Source organism: Sitophilus oryzae, unplaced genomic scaffold (assembly GCF_002938485.1).
Source record: "Sitophilus oryzae breed Bouriz unplaced genomic scaffold, Soryzae_2.0 scaffold_402_pilon_pilon, whole genome shotgun sequence".
NCBI lineage: Eukaryota > Metazoa > Arthropoda > Insecta > Coleoptera > Curculionidae > Sitophilus > Sitophilus oryzae.
In genome coordinates this window covers 580,856-600,218 of record NW_022146977.1, presented here as the reverse complement: position 1 = coordinate 600,218, position 19,363 = coordinate 580,856, and the positions used below count along the sequence as shown (strand labels likewise).

The 19,363-nt window shown below is 32.4% G+C and overlaps 1 protein-coding gene across 1 annotated transcript in view; it reads right to left on the bottom strand.

Moving 5' to 3' along the window:
• The window catches only part of LOC115885609 (metabotropic glutamate receptor 4), a 350,895-nt gene that overhangs the window by 86,506 nt on the left and 245,026 nt on the right, over positions 1–19,363 (bottom strand). The window contains exon 5 of the mRNA XM_030904570.1: positions 17,763–18,014. Coding sequence (XP_030760430.1) covers positions 17,763–18,014 — 252 coding nt within the window. The remainder of the gene's footprint in view (positions 1–17,762; positions 18,015–19,363) is intronic.

Genomic DNA, 19,363 nt, shown 5'->3' with positions numbered 1-19,363 from the left:
TAAATAACATTATTATCATCAAAAGCATATATTAAAACCGAATTATAACGAGAAAACTTTCCTGGAGTGGATTCTTTCGAACTGGATGGCATGTGTCCATCAGCAGTTTACCATTAGCTGAAGAAGTATGATTCTTCGGTTGTAGGGTATAAATTCATTATTAAATAACATTATTATCATCAAAAGCATATATTAAAACCGAATTATAACCAGAAAACTTTCCTGGAGTGGATTCTTTCGAACTGGATGGCATGTGTCCATCAGCAGTTTACCATTAGCTGAAGAAGTATGATTCTTCGATTGTGAGGTATAAATTCATTATTAAATAACATTATTGTCATCAAAAAAATATGTTAGAACCGAATTATAGCGGGAAAACTTTCCTGGACTGGGTCCTTTCGAAATGGATGGAATGTGTCCATCAGCAGTTTACAATACAATTTGATATATCCAGATTCTTTTTAGCAAGAAATATACGTGCTATAAAACTAAACATTATATATAAAACTTTCGTTGACATCACTGATCGATAGATTTATTTTTAGTGTCTGGCACGAGAGAATATAGCTAAGACAATAAAATACCAGTTAGAGCTTTTGCCTTAAGTCTATCTAAGTTATGGCCCATATACTGGGTCTAGCCAAGCTGTCATAAATATAATAAATCCCTAATACATTTCTGCACTGTAAAGATATTGTCTGCTAGTACAGGACATTATGTAGTTAAACTACATAGTAAGTTGTGGCGATAAAATTTCTCATCGCTATATAAAATTGATATTGATTCCCATATTTTCGCTTTCTTGTTCATGTTATGTGATTGTTCATGTTATGTATTGATAGAATTGAAAATTATCATATTCTTTAAAAATTTCAAAATACTGACTCTTTTTTCTTTATTAATTTTTGAATCCGTTTGCTTAATCCGCAAGCACATATCTGCTATTCCCGAAAGGCCATCTCACAACATCCACTTAGTAATGCGGAGCCAACCCTGAACTCAGAACTAGTTAAATGCTCAATACTGTAAAATGCCAAAAAATGTACAATTATCTGTCTTTGAATATCAAATCGCTTTCATTCTTTCCCGCATTTCGCAAAGCTCTGAAATCATACTTACTGGAGAGAGCCCTATATGCGGTAAACGACTTTTTTGTTGATGTTTAATCATGAACAATTTTGAATTTTAAAATTTTGATCATCTCACACACTGGTTAAAAGTCTAAATATTTTATAACTATTAAGTGATTATAACCATTTACAATTTAAAATTGCAAAATTTTTATTGACACGTTTTCTTTTACGTTTACGTTTACTGAAGGGATACAGTATGGGCGACCAGGAAATTGCTATTTTATGCTATGCCGATGACGCCGTATTGGTAGCTGAAAATGAGAATATAATACTGTATAATTATGTTATTAAACTAAATGTAATCCATAGATCGAAGACATGGTTAGAAGCTTGTAATCGCGAGAATTTATTAAATAAAAATTGAGCAACTCTATTTTTTTGTACATAAACTCCACATTGTGATATTACACTTGTTCAGGTCTTCACTTACAAATCGACTTGGTCACTTTCTCTTGTTTACCAACGATATACAAAATATTGCTTTTATTATCTTTATTCCCCGACAAATATGTTTCTAATTATCAATTTATTTTATATAATATTTAGAAAACTCATTTTTTTTTGTTTCTATTTATTTCTTTACCCATACAGTAACTATTTATAAGCTATACAGGCAAGTTTTTATAATAGTCTATTTCAAATTTCCCGCGAAAAAATTACGAAAATTTAAAGGGACAAGCGAGACGAGGTCACTCTCCCCACCACTCAAACATAAAAGGTACCGCGCAAACTGTCGCCTCTTGTCTTATCTACTCTTTGATATTAGTATAGATTTTAACTTTCTCCGTTGATTGACAGGGGCACACAGGGGTTAACAATTTTCAGATGAACAGTAGCGTGAAACCACTATGACCAATCAGAATTCTTTCACTTCAAGTTTAAACACGACCGACTATATTATTTATAATTTATATTTGCCAAACATTTAACTCTTAACAGGCAGATACTCAAATAATAGCGTGGGAACAAATTACACGCCCATTGTAAAAAATCAGGTACAAAGTCAGGTGAGTGGTGCCACGTGCCCGTTCGGCTCATCCGCACGTGCCACTTTTGACAGTCGATCGATCATACTGTTTACTCGGCCGATAGTTTTAATCCGGTAAACGTGACCCGTAATCTATAATCTTTATATTCAGCCTTACCGGATTAGCTAATCAAATACCTGCTGGACTTTGCGATTCGGCGAATGCCGAATGGCAGTAATGATTGAAATGCCAGAAATGCTAAGTACCGTAAAATGGGGTGAATAGAAACAGTTTCATAGGCTATTAGCGATATACCGGTTGATAAAAATGTGGTATTATTTTCCCGAATATTTTAAAACATGGGTCTTTAGAAACAAACTTTGTTTGTTCTTTGCGTATACATATAATTTGATTTTTGAAAAATATGCATATAAATATTAAATAAAAATAACATTTGTGTTTCTATTCACCTGCTATTCGGGAGAATAGAAACACACATTGATGTTAATGTTTTTATCTATTCTATTTCCAACAAGGTGATTAGAAACAGTAAATTATTACATATTTAAGTAGGTTTAACAATAATTAATAATACATATAATATGACAACTTACATGTACCAGCTTATGTATCACTTTAAAAATAAATATTTTATTTATAAAGTTTTCGCGCCATACAAAATATGTGATAAATCGATCTCACATTTATTGATCAGCTGATTGACAGAAACAGTGCTGCCACAGATAAAAATATAGTTTTTACATTTTATTGTGTATTACCAATGATAGAAAAATTAGATATGTCGACTTTTTTTACTTTGAATATTTTTAATCGTGATTTGATTTTTTTTCAGAAATTTTGTTTCTATTCACCACTATGTTTCTATTCACCCCATTTTACGGTAGTCGGTGAAATCGGGTCTAGATTAGCAACAGGATACGTACGTATCGGGAAAATGAAACTGGAGATAAACTGCGTCATACATGTTAATGGCCGGGGGCTTATTTTGATGGGGCATGCAAATTTAACACATCCAATTATTGGCTTCCAATTTTCTGTTGTATCTGATCCAAATAAACTCATTCAATTGTACGAACAAAAAAGATTATACTCTGTTTTTTTTCTCAGGTAAGATTTCGACAGACGATGACAGAAGAAAAGCAGATGACGTCCCATACCAATCTATTTATTTTACTAAAAAAAGTTTCTAATAATTTTTAAGTTATCTATGGATGGGTTTAAATATAAATCCGTCATGCGTCGTGTCTTGTTGTTTTTAACCAGTTTTATTGGTTTATTTAAAAAATGACAGATCGTATTTCAATTTTATTGGTTTGACGGAACGATGAACGACAAACGGACGCCGATGCGTATGAACTCGCCTTTAGATTTTTGTCATTTTTGACGCTTGTCAAAGTCTTGCCAAATTATTGGTTATAATTTTGTGTCAACTTTTGTTAAATACCCTGCATTTTGAAAGATGATGCATTTTGATTCGTATTATTACGTGTGTTTTGTGTCTTTTGAAGTCAAGTGGAGGAAAAATCGAGTGAAAATTAACTGTAGGCCCAGAGCACAGTTTATGGTTAATACACGCTGCCCAGGCAGAAAGTCTTATACACCAATGAAGTTGCCATCGATAAAGTTTGTATACCATTTCGTCGTAGATAAGTGCATTTCGTATATAAGGATCAAACTAAACACATACTAAAAACTGGAGTAGCTGTAAAATATCGACATCACACGATAGGTAAATAATGGATTTTAGTACTGGTGCAGAAAAATAATGTCAAAAGGTACTGGTTTAAAAAAATTAAGATTAAAGGTAATTAATCCACCTTTAAGGTATAAAATTTGGTAGGTGTTATTATTAATAAAATAGTTGTTGTATTTACCTATGTTGTTTTATTTATACCTGTGGAATATTACAAATTTGTATTTGTACATAAGTTATATTGATAAATATAATCATAAATGCGGGTAGTTTCATAAAGCTTGAAAGTAAATAATAGTTATTTTTTATATTTTTTTGGTATGTAGTGCCTTGTTCTTGTTTGTTTTGTATTAACACATACCGTTTTTATTAAATAAAATAACTCGATTACATTTTTCAGTTTTATACAGTTTTTTTCACAATATTTTGAAGTAATCACTTGTCATCTTGTCAATCAAATTTTAAATATATCCTGCTATGCGTTCCAGTTGTACCAACTTATTTCTTTGTAAAATAAAATAAACTACTTTGAAATTAAAATGACAGACACATCTATCACTGTCAAGGATCTTCTCGTTGGACAGACTATAGGTTCTGCGTCCCACTAGTCAAGTCGAATACCCAACAATGTTGCCCTTTGTTGTCCCTTAATTCCATGATTTTCAATACTCAGCTAAACTATATAGAGACGTTTATTTTACGGTTTATTTTAAAGTTTGATTGTTTTTTGGTTTATTTTGTTAGAACGTTCTTAATAGTAATGAGAATACTAGATAAAGGAAGAATAAATGAAATGAATACCAAGTTTTGTGTGTTTTACATTTTTTTTGTCATATAAAAGTACTATACAACTTTTTGAACTTAATAACACCACTATTGACGTCGTGGACTCTGTGAAATTGTTGTAGACAACTCGTTAAAATGGGACTTGCACATCGAAGCTTTATCAAAGAAACTAAGCACTGCCTGTTTAGCGCTAAGATCAGTTTCTAAGGAACTTAACTTATCAACCTCTAGAATAGTCTATTATGCCTTTTTTGAGTCGCATCTTCGTTATGCTCTTCCATTCTGGCGTATTTGCTGCGCTACAAAATTTGATCGTATTTTCAAACTTCAAAAGAGAGCAGTTCGATATTTATTGGGACTGAACAGTAGAACAATCACTGCCAGAATTTCTTTAAAAATTTCGAAATACTGATTCTACCTTCTTTATTCATTTTTGAATCCGTTTGCTTAATCCGCAAGCACATATCTGGTATTCCCGAAAGGCCACCTCACAACTATCCACTTAGGAAAGCGGAGCACGATCTTTATCTGCCAACCCCGAGCTCAGAACTAGTTAAACGCTCAATGCTGTACAATGCCAAAAAAATATACAATCACCTGCCTTTAAATATGAAGTCGCTTTCATTCTTTCCCGCATTTCGCAAAGCTCTGTAATCATATTTACTGGAGAGGGCCCTATATGCGGTAAACGACTTTTTTGTTGATGTTTAATCTTAAATAATTGTGAATTTTTAAAATTTTGATCATCTCACACACTGGTTAAAAGTCTAAATATTTTATAACTATTAAGTGATTATAACCATTTACAATTTTAAATTGCAAAATTTTTATTGATACGTTTTCTTTTGTGATCTGCAATGTATGTATGTATGTTCTATTTGTGACTTTAATGACGTAATTTTTTTTGAATTCTATGATTTGTATTGTATGATATTTTTTATTATTTTTATATTTTTTGTTCTATTGTTTGTTTTTTTAAATGCTTTGTCGATGAAGCTATTTTGGCTTTTTGTACAATAAAGCTTTATTTATTATTATTATTATTTGGTGTAGGTTGTTTATTCTGTTATAATCTAATATTTACTAGATATTTAAAATATGTTTCAATTTCTAGTAAATATCTAATGCGTTACAAAGTCTCTAATGTGTCACAAAATCATACATAATAATAATATGATATTTTTTCTAATATTTTGTACAGGGATATTGGTATTATTTGAACCATTACCTAAAATAGTTCTTTATCCCTCAATCAAGGATATTAAGATCAAATTTTCGATTATTAGAGGACAAAGAAAGACACAGCCAAAGTCTATGCAACATCATTACTAATACCCTGAATGACAATGCTTACACTTGACTCTGCTTTGATAATTTCTTGACTCTGCTTTGAATTTTCTGACTCTGCTTTTTTCTCTTCTTTGATAATTTCGTCAATTACCTTGTGCCACTTGTGCATGTGATTTTAAATTCCATGCTAAACTCTTCTTTGCACTAAAATGTTTATTACAAAATTCGCAGGTAAAAGCATATACTTTTTCAAATGTGCTATTACCAATTCTCCTAATTCCAGTGTTGTTATTTATTAGAAATATACAACGAACTAGTGGAAAGAAAATACATTCTAATAAACTACTTATAGAATTTGATAAATAATAATGTATTTCGTTAAGAGTTTGCAGAGTTTCCATTACAATATTAAACTTAATTTATTAACAACAATTACTTAAAGTAGTAATGATAAAATTAATGACCTGTATCAAAAAGTAATTAAAATAAATTAAAGACAAGGTCTCAATTTACAGGAAAGGTTTTTTTAAGATCCTTTTAAGAAAATAACCGAATCTCTTTTACATAAATATAATTTACTTACTTTTAAATTGGGTCAAAATTTAATAAACTTTAAGTATGGTTTTAAAATAAAATATGCCTGTACAAAAGAATAGAAACATGTAACCATCGGTTGCGAAGTATGTGAGCAGGTAGTTACCCGAAACTACACGTATATTTGCAGCCAAGAATTACATACAGGAATAGCAGAAAAGGAAAAAAGAAATAACGACCTAGATGTATTATCATAACACAATTATGCAAATTCTAAGTTGCTTTCTTGCGTTCCTAACGATCTTGCAAATAAAAAATCGCCCGCAAAAAGAAACTAGTAATTTTGTTAAAGTTTGTAAAATCGGCTATACATGATTCAATTCGGTTAGACGGTTGGGTTGATTTAGTCAGGTTGGATAAAAAATTGGGTAGTGTGTGAGCTTGTCATCTGATATTTGTAAGTCGGATCCGAGCCACATAACAGGCCCATTTTTTTCTGTTAAGCTAGTTTCTAGCAAAAAAAAACACTAATTCACCACAATACACCAAAACACTTTACTTTGGCACTGGACGCGTGTTTCGGTAACAATGTTAGCATCATCAGCAGATGATTGAACTACTGAAACTAAACTATTATCTATAAATTGAGCGTTTATATAGGCGCTCAGTTAGCACTGGCCAAGCATGGCAACATTGTCAGCATATGGCTTATTAGTTGCTGAAGATTAGCAACATGGTTAGCGAATTATACATAATACAGCCCTACATCGTCTCTCCATGCTCTCGATAAGCTGGTCGATCTCTTCTTGAGGTACAGCCTGCCACGCTGCATTCACGGCCCGAACCGGATCCCTACGAGTTTCACGAGGCATACCCATTCTCAAAATTCTTCTTTGGACCGCGTCCCATACGTGCTCGATGGGGTTGAGGTCAGGAGATTGTGCCGGCCAGGGTAAGATGTTTAATTGATGAGCATTGATTAACTCACTTACCACTCTGGCTCTATGAGGCCGTGCATTGGCATGCATGAGAATGAAGTTTCTCCCAAAATCATTGGTATATGGTAACACGACAGGCTCAAGAATTAAATCACGATATGTGATTCCTATTAGAAACCTTTCAAGAAAAACGAGATCGGTTTTTCGGCCTAACTGGACTCCTCCCCAGACCATAACTATTCCACCTTGATAAGGGTGCACTTCCTGAACATGATCCAACCGAATAAGATTTCCCGGTTCTCTCCATACCCTAGCCTTCTCGAATCCGGATGCGTGACTCATTCGTGAAGAGAACATTGGCCCATTGTTCATTCGACCACTGAACATGATCTTGAGCCCACAAATATCGTACCTCTCGATTTCCTCTCGTTAAGGGTTCAGCTCTCCAGGGGCATCTGCTTCTTAAGTTGACCTTTCTTAATCTATTGCGAACAGTGTCAGGACTAACGGTTACATTATGTGTTTCCTGGAGAATTAAACTAAGCTCTGGTGTTGAGTAAGAGTCGGTCGGCGTCGAGCATTTAATTGTAAAATATGATCTTGCTGAGGGCTAGTAATGCGATGTCGCCTTGTGTGCCTTTCAGCAACATCATCAATTTCACGATAGCGTGCACTTAATCGCGATATTACACTTTGCGTTGTATTTAATGCTCTAGCTACGTTGATTTGGCGCATTCCAGCTTCAAGCATACCCATGGTACTTAGCATTTCGTCTCTGTTAAGATGTTTACGCTCCATAATGTCGTTTAATACTAAACAGAGTTATTTGAATGAATTCTGGCCAGTTTTCATAAAAAACATAGCCAGTACAGGTTAAATTCGAACAATTGATGCTAGGTGCTTTTTACACATTTGACAAAAAATGCACAAACACTTCTGCAAATACCCCAAATTTAGAAATAACTAGTGTGACTACTTCGTTTCAATCGAAGTAGAAAGAATCGTGGTGGTTATTCAAAACAAGAAATATGTGGCTGTCTGTTTCTCCAGTGGACATTCTGCTTTTAGCTGCCTGATCCAGAGTTTTAGTGAAATTAAATATCTAATGACACCCTTTTTATAATACATTAAGTTCAGGTATAATTCTCTATAGATTTTATAATAAACGTATATAACTTTTGGTCAAAATAGTCGGAACATTCCTGCAGTTTTCTACAAACGATTAAAAGCATCTTACTCAATAGTCGACTTAACAGTCGTAAACAGTTTTAGCTTTAGCCAAATGTTTCAGAAGTTCAAGATAAGTTAGACTGGAATCAGATGAGAGACCAGCTTCAATAGTGCTTAAAACAACTTAATTCAAATTACTACAGATGGGAGATTTACTTTACTATCGGCCATATAGATAGGTGCTGGTAAATGCAGTATGTCTCACATAAATAAATTGGGGGAACTGATATCAAAATAGATTTAACAAAGAATATACTTTGCGCGAGTACTAAACTAAATTTATTTTTTTATATTTGTTTCATTAAACAAAGTTGGTGGTTCATTTCAAATGAAATAGAAATGTTTATTCGAAACAGAAGAAATAATTTTGTAGTATTTGGTAGACTATATATGGTTAATATGGCTCTCGAGCCCAAAGGCATCGTCGAGACTCGTCCGGGAATGCCTAGGTGAACTGGGAGCTCTGGCATGAAGGAACAGAATTAAATTATTCTGGGTGCCGGGCCACAGCGGCAGCCAAGGCAACGAAAAAGCCAATGAGCTAGCTAGGCAAGGATCATCGGCATCCTATCTTCGTCCAGAGCCAGTCCTAGGAATATCCAAATGTACGGCCCGTAGTGCACTAAAACTCTGGATCAGGGAAAGGAAAAGCAGAATGTCCACTGGAGAAACATACAGGGGCACGGAAAAAAATATATATATAATGCTGTGACGATTTTTGTGTCGTTACCCAAATAGAATAAAAAAAAATCCGTTGCTCAGGGTTAGAGGAAAGCTGGGTTCGTAGGTAAGGCTTCTGACTCACAGTGACTTTCTAATGTTGTTAAAAATTAAAAAAAATGATAATATATAGGCTGCAGAGATTTTAATATTGATGTTAAGAATTCAAATAGGTATGGTCAAAGACAGTGAAAAGGGCGCCACTTACTTTGTTTATGAGAGTGGTAAAGTAAGAAACCAAAAAGAAAAATACGATATCACAACATAGCTAAAATAAAGTAATCAACAGCATTAAGGGTCTATTATGTTTATCAAGAATAAAAGTCAGAAATAACTATCCTACATTAAACATTTATTGAAAACGAACACAAGTATCATCAATTAGTCACAGTGATCCCAATAAAACCGCAAGTTATTTTAAATAGATTTGAATTTAGTAACTGTATTCTATGAACTAAGTAAGCTACTTAATATAAACAGGTGAAATTTATGTATGTCTCAATACGATGATGTTTCGAAACATGTCGTGTACAAAAACCTTTAAAATGAATACGTGTTAATAATTTTCATATAAAATATCATAGCTATAAGTGTACTGTACGAATCAAATTATAACTTATAACGTTAAATAAAAAATAATTTTGACCTACAATATATGGGATAAATAGTGATAATTTACCAGGTTATTAAATCTTTTGTCTCAAAAATTATAAAATAAAACGCGTACCTTGTGTATCAAACTTAAGAGAGACTTATCTGTATATAGTTTCTTATGATGTAAACAGGTAGTTAGGTATTTTCCAGACTAACAGAAGTGGATGCAGATGACTATGGCAGGAGAAGTCTTCGATATCAGCCAAAAGAACGATTGTAATGTCAGGAACACTGTCTTAAGGTCTGCATAGGTCCATACAAAATGAAAGTGGGTGAAACATACAATAATTACTGCATTATTACTGCATACCATGTGGTAATTACTGAGTACCATGTGGTAGTTACTCTATAAATAAAAAATAGTTCTCAGGACAGATACTCAATAAAAAAACAACTTACGGTCTGAAAATCAGCTTTACATAAATATATTCAAACCATATGCCGATCCAAACCAGTAATTAAATACTCAAATAAACGAAATAAAAAACGGAAATAACTGAAATAGAATTTAGTTAGATAGGGCTATATAAAATGGCGGATAAACTTACGGTGATCATTCCAAGAAGAAACCAAACAAATACGATCTATACTCTGGATTGCATACTTTACAAGGTTTTCAAATTTCCAAATCGGATACCCATGCAATGGAAATCGAAAAGTGGACTCAGAGTGCTTTTCACTGGAAAATTTGTCGGACGCCGAAACACGCGTCTTCTTCAGATCCAAATTCTCAGAAAAAAAAAGGCCGTCTTCTCAGTTTCAGAACCGAAGCCAAAACCTTTTCACCACAGACAAAATGAGAGAGAAAAAGTGATATCATATGATCGAAATCATTAGAACAGAAAATCGCAATCCACAGCGAAGTGGACAAGTGAAATGCAATTAAGGAAGTTTGGCATATAGCGAATAGATGGCGCTAATAAACAAGACAAGTGAACTGTAATAAATGAAGTTTGACATCTAGCGAATAGATGCGCTAATAAAAATTAAATATCGAGACAAGTGAGCTGTAACAAATGGAGTTTGGTATCTTTGGCATCTAGCAAATAGATGGCGCCAATACTAAGAAATTTAAATAAAAATAGATTTTTAAATTCAATTTTATTAAAGGAAATAAAAAATGCTACAATGCTCTATAGAATGAATATGTGGAGTTATTTTAATTAGTAGTCATTTTTTTTAGAAGGTCTGAATGAAACCTCTAAATTCATTACAACATACAGCCTTTCTGGTAATGAAGCGGATCCTTAATATCTTTCTCATAATTATTTCCAGACAGTAACATTTACTAAAACCTGTCATAAATGCTAATTTGCTGCTTTAGCGTTTCACCAAAATAGTCGCGGAATGACTACAGTTCTCCACAAACGGCCAAAGAAACATTTAATAGTCGGAAGTAAGCAGGACGTAAGCAGCGTTGGTTTTTGGAAGATTAGGATACGTTATATTAAATGTTTGAGCGAAGACCAGTTTTAAAGGCACTCAAAACAGCTTAATTTAAATTACCACGGTTGGGAGATTTACTTCTGTATCGACCATAGCCGAGGATGCTGCTAAATGAAGTACGTTTCACATTAAGAACTTGACTCCCGTAATTATTACAGAGTACAGGATGTCCCATTTTCGTGTGTTTTACAGGGTTGCTGGTTTATGGGTTGAGCGGTATAAGTTGTTGATTGAGATGATCACAAATCTCTGTAATGAGGAAACAGCGAGACAGATACAGACACAGAGATAAAAAAAGCTTTTTTGAAAGCACTAGCTAATCGAATAAAATCTTAAGAATATTTTCTTCATTGGATCCATATTCTAAAATAAGTTTTATAAATTTGAAATTAATTATAGACTAAGTCGATTTATTACAGTTTATAATCAAGATAATGCCAGTCCGGTTTAATACCTAAATTCAACGTGGCATGAGCTGTAAACCCTTCAACTGGTAATAAAGGGTATTTTTAACATTCTATCTGTAATTATTTTCGTTGAAACTGAAATGTGAATTTACTGTTAAAACGTTTGACCAAAATTATAGTATCAAAGTACCTTTCTACAGTCTCCTATAAACGGTCAAAGAACATTTAACAGCGGTAAATAAGCAGCGTTGGTTAAAGCTAAGATATTCTGGGAGCAAATGTCAGACTAAACGCGAGCGGAGTAAACAGTTTTAAGAACACTCGAATCAGCTTTATTTAAATTAACACAGATGAGAGATTTACTTTAGCATCGACCTTACACACACGGTTGCTGGTAAATGAAGTACGTTTCACATTCTGAACTTGAGTGTCCTAATTACTCAAAGACAGAGACCTACAATTTTATTTAGGTTACTCTCCCCAGTTGTAGTAAAAATATGTTTTAAGCAATTTCTTCATTTTCGATATTAAGAAAACTGTAAATGAAGCACTATTTAATAGAAAGGCAAAATAAAAGTATTTTCCGAACTTACTGCTGATGATAAAATAAATTTTGAACTAGAATATGTACTTAATTTTTGATTGAACGAATTATTGGATGGAGTAACAATATTTATTTCAATTAGTAATCCATTTAATTATTGTAATCTTTTAGCAGACAATGGTTTAAACCCTTTTCTTATAGATTAAAACAACTGAAAACGTAAATATTTTTAATAACCAGAGAATTAAAAATAACAATAATCTCGTGCAACTGCTAAAATATTAAAATGAGTATCATAAAGTGATAAATTATGCACAATAAGTTTTGAATGCCAAAAAATTGGTTTGAATAGATGTTTCTGATGAAAATATGAAACAATTAAATAGATATTTATACATAAAATGTATTTTAGAAATGTCAGCCGTATTGTTCCGGTATTCCAATCAAAATACAATGATGCACTTTCTGCTGCTGATCAACAAGACCAACATGGTTTGTTATATGTTATAATATGAGATATCCTTTTATATTTACTGAACGTTATTATATCGTTATTTAATTTCGTTGATGAGATGTTTATTTTATTAGAAAATAGAAAGAAATTTATACCAGGTTAATAGTTCGTTAGAATTGAATACTCACATTATTTTTCGAGAGTATTAATCATGAGTTTTTGACGGTCTTATTCAGTGTTAACCATGTATTCATCAGTTTAATAACTCATATACCGGGTGCGTCTCAAAAGTGGCTCACCCCTATAACTTTTTTATTTTCTCAGTTAAAAAAACGAGATTTGGTATGTTAGTATATGACAACTAAAATTTGATTCGAAATAAGTGTGTGGCATCAAATTATTCGTAAAAAAATACTTTTGCAAATATGCTAATGAGTCACTCTCGTTCCATTTGAAAAAAATGAGATATGGTTAAACATACGATTTGAGCATTTTCTAACTGACCAGGACAGTTTGTGTCTAAAAACATTAGACGACCAAATCTATTTTTCCAAGGCTCCTTGATTAAGGATTAGTGTTTTTAACATAGCCATGGTACTCTAGATTGAATTTTAAAATACGATTTTTATTCAGCGAGGATGTCAAAAGTTGACATATGATATGTCATTCTATTCAGAATGTCATTTTCTATCGAATAAAGTAAAAACATACCGAGGGTGCCATTTAAAATTCAAAAGTTGTAGTAATTTCCGGTGAAACAGGAAGCGACCAAAAACAATTGATTACGTCAATCAATCTTAATTTATGTCATATACTAACAAACCAAATCTCGTTTATTTTTATCTGAAAAAATAAAAAAAATATAGGGGTGTACCAGTATTTTATTTAAGAAAAGTATATGCTTCTATTTGTAATCAAGGAACATTTTGACAGACGATATTCAAAAAAATGACTGTGCAAAGTTTCCCAATATCATTTTTACAATTACAAAAAAATATTTTACACCACATTTTGCCACGCCTACTCTTAATAATTTTGTATAGCTTTTATTAAAGTTTCCCTCAATGTCAGTAACACACGTGACACATTTCATTAACAATACCAATTAAGTTGGTTGAAAGCAGAAAGTTTCTTAATACACGTAACGAGACCAGTTATTTCCGTAAACGCGATACATTGGAACGTCAAATGCAGGAAAAATATTCTCGTATTGAAAAGAAATTTATGCTTGTCATGTTTCTTTTTGTTGAACAATCGATACGGAGCTGATTTCACGTAATGCTCTCCTATTATCTGAGTATGAACACCTTCGTGTGCGACTGAAATTGTTACGATAATATGTTATCAAAATGTTTCGGGAAGTTTAGAGTTAATTTAACGATGCTGGGGTTAGAGTAAATTACGATAGTAATATATAATAAGAATATACCGCATGATTGAAAAAATGGCGTACACCGATATGCTCTTTCCTTAATCTTTTTATTCAAGGGTCCACAGACTGGCGTACGTGTGTTTCATACTTGCCCAAGTAGCATTTTTAGACAAAAAATCGAAACAAAATCTGTACTGAGAAACATTGCGAAACAGTTTCGTCACATTTTTCATACATACCGGGTGTCGCATCGTCGGACAGGACATATGAAATCCCATGTAAATTTTAATGGGGTCAATTATTGGCTCCCCTAATTATTTTAGAGAATAATTCTATTTAGGTTTATTGAAGAGCACTAAAACCCACATTCAAAAGAATACCTTTAGATATTTTTGATTAGCTCGTTTACGAGTTATCGCCGATTTCTTTTTAAATATTTCTCCTTTCTTATGGCCCTGTATTTACCTATGAGCACCAGTCAAGGTAAAAGATAACTGTCAAATGAAGTTGTCATTTCAGAAATTTACCTATTTAGTGCTTTATTATTATTGAAAACTCATACAAATTAATATGAATTAAAGTAAAATAGAGTAATCAATTACAAGGTTAATTATAGTATTATTACAATATTCAATAACTCATTAATTTAGGTACTATTAAATGACAACTTCATTTGACAGTTATCTTTTACCTTGACTGGTGTTCATAAGTAAATACAGGGCCATAAGAAAGGAGAAATATTTAAAAAGAAATCGGCGATAACTCGTAAACGGGCTAATCAAAAATATCTAAAGTTATTCTTTTGAATGTGGGTTTTAGTGCTCTTCAATAAACCTAAATAGAATTATTCTCTAAAATAATTCGGGAAGCCAATAATTGACCCCAGTAAAATTTACATGGGATTTCCTATGTCCCGCTCGACGATGCAACACCCGGTATGTTTCGTAATATAAATCGCCTTTTGTTTCGAAACATTTTACCAAAATATGGTTTCACTACATAAGCTATAATAATAAAGATATTAGTGTCACAAATTTTTCGAAACTTTTAAGAAGCAGATGTGGCTCACATTTACAGATTTCGTACCCGTTTTGTGCCTGAAAAGTTTCCATAATTTATTTGATATTTTGTCATATGAGAACATAACCTTACTTTATTGTTTTGATTTAGTTCTACAGTTTTTGCATTTAAGCATTCTTCAGGTTTTTATAGTACTATAATTAAAAAAGCAGAAGGAAGGACATACGGTGAGAACAAATACAGATATTTTTCTTATTCGATTTAATAATTATTTATTATACGCATTACAGAGATGATTTGTTTTAGAAATAAATGTAATAACAGCCACTACCCATACCCAACAGGAGACCGAAGAAAGATGTTACCAGCAAACCTTTTTTTCCTTTTTTCCACAATGGAATACATGTTTTTATGTTTTAATTGTGTTATAATAAGTAAATAAAAACGTTTTAATTATTTTGACCATAAGTTTTGATTGGCGTTGTTGACAGGTGACTTTGTACACAGAATACAGTACAAATCGAAACATTTTGGAAACAAGGTTTCCATTTATCGACGATTCATTTTCGAAACACGAGTTTCTCTCTTTACAGGTACAAATATGATATAATGTAGATGATTTGTGTCCGAATCCATGTCAGTTTTATAAAAGAATGAATTAAAAATCCGCCATGTTGGCTAGTGATAGCGTTATAGACTAAAAATATATGTTTATATCGGCTGTTGAGATTTTAAACTCATTCTACTTATATTTATTTATATATTTTTATTTTGAGAACCATGATACAGAAATAAAATAAAAATCTATATTTCAAACAAAAATATTTTGTTGGAACAAATAATGATATATAGAAGGGTCATTAAAAATATAAAAGTTTATTATAGTTAAATTAAACGATGAATTTGCTTTTGCCAGATATGTTTTGTGCGAGAAAAGCAAAGGGAAGTGACGCCAAAAAATATTAAAAGAAATAAAATCCGCTAATAAACTAAAAAAAAACAATAATAAACTGGAATACACCGCAAAAAACCGAAATAATTTTAAATTATTAACATTTATGTAACGATTTTTATCAAAAATAAATATCAATCTTATCTGGTCTGCTATATGCTATATGCCTTTTTGGTTAGCGAATTGCCCGTCCAGATTTTAAAGTATTTTGATATTTTATAGTGAATATCTCTTTTATTTGACTATTTTAACACACCAAAAATTCCAACCTAAACTGTATCACTTATTTTCTAGCTATCAGCTGCCACTCGTGGTACAAAGAATACAAGGTATGATCGATAGCGGCTCCAATTTCGTTCAGTTCGCGCATACCACCTGTGACGTCACTAGGAAAATGAGGAATAAATAAAAAATAAAGAAAGTTGACAGGAGATCTGCATTTTTTGGGGTTATGGTTAAGAATTGTTTATTTTTAAGACTTTTTAGTTCGTTTAATTTAATAATTACTAAAACCAGAAGTTCCAAAAAAAATATATTTAAAAATAATAATTATCTATTAACATGGATTTGGACTTTGGACCATAATAGGGGAATAAGAATACTAAATTTATTTTTATATTCGGTACCTATAAAATTGTTTATTAGGTTTTTAGTTTGCGATGTTTATGGTAAATAATTTTCATGTTCATTGCCTCTGATTTCACATGAGGACAGAGATGAGGGATATATATGGAAAAGTAACCACAAGAGGAATTGTTACATCATTTAAAAAATGTTGGGAATTTTATTGTTTCCCATCGAAAAAAGTAGAAAAATGCCAATGCAGATGAATGTATTGGAATTGTGGTAGAAGTAATTACAAGGGGAAGTTTATTATAATTAGTGGAAGTAATTCCAAGGGTGAAGTTTATTATAATTAGTAACCTGTGCTTCTTTTTATATGTAGATGTTTCAGGTTTTGAGAATAAATCGGTTGAACGAAACCCAAAATTTAGAGGAAGTATTTGCATACCCAGAATTTGCCCAAGCTCAATTGCCCAGCTCAAATTTCCTTTAATGGTAGGCAATTATTCAATGCAAATTAACTTTTTAAGTGACTGAAATATTAAATAGTTTACAATATGGTATATCATTAAAAATATATTACATTTAGGTACAATTAGGGCCCGATACATTTCAAAAAGTAGAATATTATTTTATATTAAATGAGGTATTGTACCAACAATCAATTTATATTAATACCGGAGATTAAAAAATAAATAGAATAAGGATAAATAGTTCTTTTTTTTTATACTACAAAAATAAACTATAGAATACAACAGTATTTAAAAAAATAAATAACAAGTTATGTCCCGGCCGAGATTCGAACTCCGGTCTCTCGCTTCCTAGCCCGACTCCTTACGCACTGCTCCACAGTAACTTGCTTAGCGATAATTCAATGACGGTATATAAACAAAAAAACAGGTTTATAACAATATCTTGACGATTTGAACTGGCGCGCGGAGCGTGCTGACCAATAGCGCCTGTTATCACCTGTGACGTAGCGACCAACCTGCGCAATATCATACCTTGTATTCTTTGTACCATGGCTGCCACTTACCCACAAACCACGGATTCCTCGGATTGTTCTCGACGTTGAGCGACAAGAAATACTCCTTGAAGCCGAGCACGGGATTGGCTTGGGGTTGCACCGAGAGCGTGCCCTCGACCTCGGCCTCGTTGCCGTCGGACACCAAGGAGCGGGCGCTCCAGCCGTCCGAACCGATCCAGGAGAACCAGCCGGTGGCGTTGCAACGTCGCACTGCCTTCATCAGTTCGGCCACTTCTTGGTCCGAGCCGAAAATGATGCAGCCTAAATAAAAGAGTCGGGAGTTAATCTTTTATTTTGAATTTGTCTGATATAAGGCTATGGTCACTTTATTTCCGTGATTTGTATTTTAATGCTTACGATAGAAATAAATATATACTGGGTGGCGCCTCTCATACGCCGCGGAAGCTCCAAGGAGAACGACAGTTTGTATTGAAATGAAATTTTGTGAGCATATGTAGGTTAATTCAGAGCACTTTTTAAAATATAGTTTTACAGGGTATCACCAAAAAAGTTACATATCGTCCTATTGCTGCCAAAAGTCGCTAACTAACATTTTTCCGAATAACCAAATTCAATCACTAACTATGTTTTGAAGCGGAGAATCGATTGCAAAAGTCATTAACTACGATTTCTGGCTATTTATGTTTTATTTTAATACCGAATAGTTACTAACTATAACATCTTTATGCAATGCAATTCATTTTTATACGCAGTTAGTGACTTTTGGCAGCAATGGGACGATATCAAAATTGTGTTTTTTGTAACGGAACACCCTATATATTAATTTATTTTCAGATTCTGGGAGCAAAAAAAGGTGAGTTTAATAAGAAAAGTATATGACTAAAATGTAAGGTTTTTGACATATTTGAGATTTTCTAGAAATAAAGAATAATTTTTAAATTACAATAAAAGCTACCTAAATTGGAATTTACCCGGTACAGCCTAATATGTAGTTAAATTAACTATTTAACTTAAAGTAACTTAGTACTTTAAATTAAATTAAAACTTGATCCAAAAAGTTATACATTGTGAGACAAAATTAATGTTTAACATTAGTCACCTTTAAAAGCATGTTACTCTTTTATTTTAAATGGAACACCCAGTATATTATTACGATATTCAATGGAGAATTCATGTCTCTTCAAAAAATACTATTAAGGTTGTCTACCCCTCAAACAAAGATTATCCTAGATATTTTCATTTACATTATTTGATCTGAGTAACCATCAGGGAGATATCGCGGTACAAAGATGGCGGAAAAATAATGTTTTTATTTTTTATCTTGAAAACGAAAAGAGATAGACTAATGAAGTTTTATGGAAGCATTACTGTTATGAAAACACACTTTCAGGTAATTTTTTTACTTTTTTAAAATGAGTGGAAGGGGTTGAAATAAACTACCCCTATCATTCTTGCTAACGAAATTTAAAGAAAATCTTATCAAACACATGCAAATGAGCTTTTAATTTGATAGTTTAGTTTGTTTAGAAACTTTTTACCTCTTGTGTTTTTTTGATAAAACTCACCGATTGGAAATTAAAAAATAAAATGTAAAGCATTACATGTCAGGACAAAAAACATTTTTAGATTAAGAATCTAGTGATAATAAC